Source organism: Myotis davidii, unplaced genomic scaffold, assembly GCF_000327345.1.
Source record: "Myotis davidii unplaced genomic scaffold, ASM32734v1 scaffold135, whole genome shotgun sequence".
NCBI lineage: Eukaryota > Metazoa > Chordata > Mammalia > Chiroptera > Vespertilionidae > Myotis > Myotis davidii.
Genome location: NW_006289813.1, coordinates 12,362,271 through 12,368,139, shown reverse-complemented (window position 1 = coordinate 12,368,139; position 5,869 = coordinate 12,362,271). Strand labels below are relative to the sequence as shown.

The 5,869-nt window shown below is 37.6% G+C and overlaps 1 protein-coding gene across 10 annotated transcripts in view; it reads right to left on the bottom strand.

The window, feature by feature from the left end:
- The window catches only part of ADCY2 (adenylate cyclase 2 (brain)), a 282,664-nt gene that overhangs the window by 76,970 nt on the left and 199,825 nt on the right, over positions 1 to 5,869 (bottom strand). For all 10 annotated transcript variants that reach the window (XM_015563100.1, XM_006762472.1, XM_015563093.1 and 7 more), the window contains 2 exons: positions 3,914 to 3,957; positions 337 to 417 (listed from right to left, as the gene is read on the bottom strand). In XM_015563100.1, the coding sequence (XP_015418586.1) occupies positions 337 to 417; positions 3,914 to 3,957 (125 nt within the window). The remainder of the gene's footprint in view (positions 1 to 336; positions 418 to 3,913; positions 3,958 to 5,869) is intronic.

Sequence of the window (5,869 nt, the reverse complement as noted above, 5' to 3'; positions counted from 1 at the left end):
ACCTCTGCGCTTCTCTTCTGCAGCTTCTCTTGCTCTCAGTGTGCTTTTCTTTCCTTCTAGTTGTAGCATTTACAGTCAGCCAGGCTTCCTGTGGTTCTGGATGATGTCCGTATTGTTTTTCTGAGGTATTAATCAATTGCTGTGAGCGGCATCAACTTCCCGGTGTTTATCTCTGCCGCCATCTTAGTTTCTCCTACATCTCATGCTTTTTATTAGTAATTTACTTGGAGAGTGTTTATTAGGCAGGAAATAACAATCTTTTCAAATAATAGGGTTTGAAATATCATCTCTGAAATTATCCAGATGAATGACAATTTAAGATTAAGAAGAACTTACTTTTGTGCATTAATCCCATCAATTGCTTGAATCATCCTTTCGTTCAATTCTTCTTCAAATCGTTTCTTTTGTGACTTGGTTCTACATGAAAAAGGAAATGCAATGGGTAAGAATATTATCACTAAACTAAACATTAACCCAATTTTTCTATGATGCCAAAACCTCTGTTTAATTCTGTTAAACAAGTAAAAAGAACGAATCCATGAACAGCCTTTTCTTTATTAACAGCAGCCACTCTATGAATCGACAGAACTGACTTGAGTTTTTGGTGCAGTAAAATGTGGCCTTACTTCACTTAGAGTGAAATTTTTCTTGGTAATCAAAAGCAACACTGAAGGATAGGTGCTTGGTGTTGGAGATGAAAGAACTTTTTGTCCTACAAGACACATTAGCCCTTGACTGGTTGCCTTTATAAACTTTAGTTTACGACAGAACACACTGGCTTTGGAAATTCCCCTGAAAAAATTCAGTTTAGTTGACAAAATCGTTCTTCCTTGTTCATGTTTTCGTTGGTCCGTTTTCAAGAATTTGAAGAACTACCGTCTTTTTTAGGCATATCAAAGCTTATTTGTATGTATTTAAATGTTCCTCAGTGTTTGAAAGCACAATTCACAGAAAACCCCATTTATATTTGCAGACCACTCACTTGGTAGTGGAAGCAAATAACCTTCAGCTGTAATATGCTTTGTAAATAAATTAAGCCAAAATCATAGTGAGTTTCACAAGGTTAATTTGACAATTAGCATGAGAAAACAAAAACAATAAATGTTTTAAAAAGTTAAGCACCTGCAAAGAACGAAAGCACAGGCTGGCCCTTGCCAACTGGCCTGCACCAGCCTGTGCCTACGTCTATGTGTGACAGGTCCCTGAGTGGGATGTGCAGTGAGCACTTGGCTTCTCTGTATTCTGAGTTGGTTAAGTTACTGATTGAATAGACTTTCTATTCTGGAATAAAAATATCACTTTTCTGAGTTCAGAACTACCTCTAGATATAGACAAGGAGAGCCAATCAATATGCAATGTCATAGTTATCTGTAATTAATCTCATGGAATCATCATTAATGAGATGATGGGCATTGCAATTCCATCAGCTTCTGTGGATGTGTGTCTTCAAGTCCTGTCTTCTTTAAACAGGCCAAGGACAGTCTTGGTTCAAAACCAGAATAATATTAAGTGACCCAGATGCAGATACAGAGCCAAGAGGTATTGACAAGTCATATTCCAAACTGCTTGAAGAAGACAAATTATTTATCTTATCTTTTCTTTTTTTTTTAAAGCCAGGAACTTTAGCAATCATCTAGTCTGGCTAATTCTCATTTACAAGGAGGAGCTATCTTCACTTTAGGCTTTTCTTTTTGTTTTTAATCAGCCCTTCACTGGACCTGAGTTTCTTAACTTCAATTTGGTAGCTTTCTTTTTCTCAAAATCTCTCTAAGTCTAAGAAGAAACAGTTGTAGGTCCTTGAATTCACAGAAAAACAAAATCCTTCAATGTTATGCCTGTGGCTAACAATGGCATTGCCTTTGTGAATCTGTTTTTGGATTAGCTTGGGCAATGCCTGTACAGAGGTCAATGCAGTAAGCATGGCACATGCAGTGGTCAATAAATGCATATGATTTTTCACCTTTGTATTCACTAATTATCTGGACAAAAACTACTAATCTACAGACAGTGTTCTTGCTTCTGTAATTTGGTGACTTCTGCTAGGGAAATAATAGATATCGCTAGGTCTCATAATCTACCCACCAGGAGTTCTTAACTTGCCAACCAGGGCTTTGTTCCCTTAAATTTCAGCATTTCTGATCTTCCAGTCCTTGTTTCTGCCTCTGTCCCCAACCCCTATATCTTTCCAATTTCTCTCCATTATTTCTCCCAAGCTCCTTCTCTAACCTGTCCCACCCTCACACTAGGGCTTTTATATCTAAGGAGACATGGAGGAGGTTGTGTGTTAGCTCAGATGATGCCTCAATAGCATGTGACATTGCCTCGTGGCCAGGTTGTAGGCTCAGAGAGGTTGTATGATGTAGGCCATGTGACAAAGCCAGGGTGTTCGAGGGAAGCCCAGGTAAGGCTGGTTTGAAAGTCTATCTCCATGAGGTCCTTAGGGCCACCAGAGATCACCCACCACAGAGGCAAGGGGAACAGAAATGGAGGGACCCTTGTGAAGACAGACAGGACAGGAGAGCAGTGAGGAGCGCAGGCTTTGGCACCAGAGTCAGAACACACATCCTGGCCTCACGTCTGCCAGCTGCCTGACTCTGGGCATTTGCTTAACCCCCTGCACCTCAGTGTCTTCTCTTCTTAAAGGATAATGGCTATAGGGTCTGTCTTGGAAGAATACTAAGGAAAAAAATCAGATTTTCCACATGCCTAGTCCAGATACAAATGATAGCTTTTGATCACTGTCTTCCAGACAGCAGTCATCCCAGAAGACACTGCCCACATAACCCTGGTGGTCCACTAGGCATTTCCTGCTGTCATTTCAGAAAACAGGTTCTTGCAGCACAATTTCAGGGAGGGGCAGATAGACAACAGAAGAGGCATCAAGAATAAAGTGAAAGGATGGTCACAAAATTTCTGTGCACAGCTGCTTGCAGACTTGCTAGCGCTTGCTTGGCCAGAAGAGTCACACACTCTTAAGGTATGCAATGGGCCCATGATATTCCTTAAATTGGCTGGGGTTCTCTTTAATATGGCACTTGTCACTTCAAACATAACGCCTCAAAGGCCCAGAACCCAATTATCCCTGTAACAGAGGGTTATGGGTGTTCTATCTCAATGTTAAAATTTCAAATTTGACACAAAATATAAAGTAGAGCTCATTACAACAGTCACCTAGAGGGATTCTGGGGTGATGTGCACTCCTTGCCATGCTTTTCAGGAAATGATCTACCTAATTGTGTTTACTTTTTACTTGGATACAATGTGTTTTCTGTAAGAAAAAACCCACTTCTTTGTGGGGAAAAAAAGACTGGCTTGAGCTTTGGGCCTTCCATGAATTATCCTACTTACTTCAATAAGAAATACTTCATCCCCAAATCAATACTACAGTATAACTCCAACTCCCAAAGCTAAAGGAACGTGGAAATAAAAGATATTAGTGCCTGTAGTTCTACCATGGGTGGTGACTGGGGCCTGGAGACATGTGTGGGAAGTTTTTTTCCTTTTTAGAGAGGTTGGGCAGCCCTACTTTTTACCATAGAAAAGCTAGACTTCTTTTGCTTTTATATCTAAGATTCAAAACAGAAAAATGTAATTTTAAGGACCGTACTCATTTTAAGAAAATTCCATTTTTTTTGCTACATATTAATATCAGGAAGAATCATTTTAAGAAAATAATTTCAAGTTCTACAGTGATTACCAGGTGGTGTTTTCTTTTTCTCCTCTCTTAATTCTAATAACATGATGCTAATAATCCTATTTTTAGAAGCTTGAGAGCAATTTAATAGGGCTCTTCACAAGTAGCTGCTCTTTTAGAAGAAGTAGCCTTCAAAATTACTATAATTGATGACAATTACTTTCAGAAATAAATAAAAAGTGAGCTTTTAAAAATTAGAAAATGGAACATATACCATACCTTAAGGTGCGATTTTGAAAATTGTGTTGGCCCATTGGTACATCCTATAAAAAAAAGGATATTAGTTGCCAAAAATATACTTTTAAAATAGCATTGCGATGATAACTATGTAAAACAAATTTCTTCTTTTATCATGAGAAATTTCAGTTAGGTAACATATAATTACCCATGTGGAACAAAGACTTAACTATAAATGTAAAACAAGATTAAAAACTAAGTTTATATTTAAAATGTTGGTGTCGTCTATAAACTGTGGATGCCAAAAGTATCAGACTGGTTGTCGGGATTTTTAACATTTACATCTTAATATTCAAAGATGTGATTTCAAACAATGGCCTACAGAAAAATCATTATTAAAGTTATGTAAACAGCTTACAATCATTTGAAATTGTAGTTTGGCATCAGAAAAATATTTAAAAGTGCTTTACAACATAAACATAACCACAAAGTCTATAGTCAATCCTTATCATTAAACTGTGAAGAAATGGTGCCATTGGTTAAGAATGTGTATTGGGGGGGCCACTTTGTAAAGTATATGACTGTCTAACCACTATGCTGTATACCTGAAACTAATACAGGCTATTATTGAATGTAAACTGTAATTGAAAAATAAAGATTTGACATATGAGTGCTGGGAGTTCCTGAAAACAGAATGAGAGGAAGACACCAGTCAGGGTTTATCAATGGGACACCCACTGTTAATGTTCAATAGTAGATCTAAAAAACCACAAGATTCATCGTTATACAGTTATAGTGGAAATTAAAATAGAAAAAAAATGGTTCTAAAGAAACTTCTCTTTGCTGCTTTATCTCCAAGGTTAGGGTAAGAAATGTGTTAAGGGAATACATTTACCTAGGAAAAGGTAAAGCATTAAAAAACCCCCCACAAAACTAAACTCCAAGTTTTCTTATATAAAGTAAAATAATACATTATTCACCAGCTCTACCAATGTTGAACCAAGAATCAATGGAGCTCTGCATAGGGGACTGGATAAGAGAATTAACTTCCAGCAATGACAACTGTTCAATCCTGGGATGTATTAATAAGAATGATTATTAATCATTTCTGAAAGTAAGTAGGAACACAGCTAAGTAACCATCATATGGGCTTCAAGTGTTAAACAAAGCCTTGGAATTTTCTTAAGATACCTTATCTTGCTGCTAAAGCAGCCCCTAGGCTCTGTATCTGTGACTAGTGAAACCAGCCAGTTAGGAAAATTGAGTTTGTTCAAGAGGTCCCTCTGATTTCATAAACAACTTCCGGAAGCTTAAATCACTAGACTTTGCAACATTCCCTTGAAGGAGGCATCTTCACTAACATAACAGATTAAAGTCAGGTGAAATATTTCCTGTGGTCCCATGATGAGATAATGAGGGAGACAGGCACTAAGTCCTGGGACAATAAGACTGATGAGAAATAAACAACCATAACAATATCAATAACACCTGGACAATAACGTTTTCACAGGAATACATAAGAAACAGGACAGAAAATCATGTTCTAATATTTATACATGGTTCTAATTTCTTGAAAACCAACCAACCAACTCCTGATGAACAACAAACACAATGAGAAATATGGTTATTAGCCATTAGCATTAATAATAAATGTAGCATTGAGGCAAAATTGTCCAAATTATTATTTTTCATAAGAGTGATAAAAGCATCGACTCTCACTGATAACTTGATACTAGGATGCTTTTCCTCTAACAGCTCTGAATGCTAAAAGGCCCCAGATGCTCCAGGCCCTCCTCTTTTGATCTCTTCTCTTCTTGATAATTCCATCCAGCTCCAGGGCTTTAAATACCATCAAAACCTGACCCCTCTCACATTCACATCTCCAGCTTGGGCCTCTTCCCTGAGTTCTAGATTTGCACATCCAGCTGCCAACTTCCTAGCTGCACTTAGATTCTAAAAGGCATACTGATTTGAAGATGTCCATTAGCAAAGTCTTGA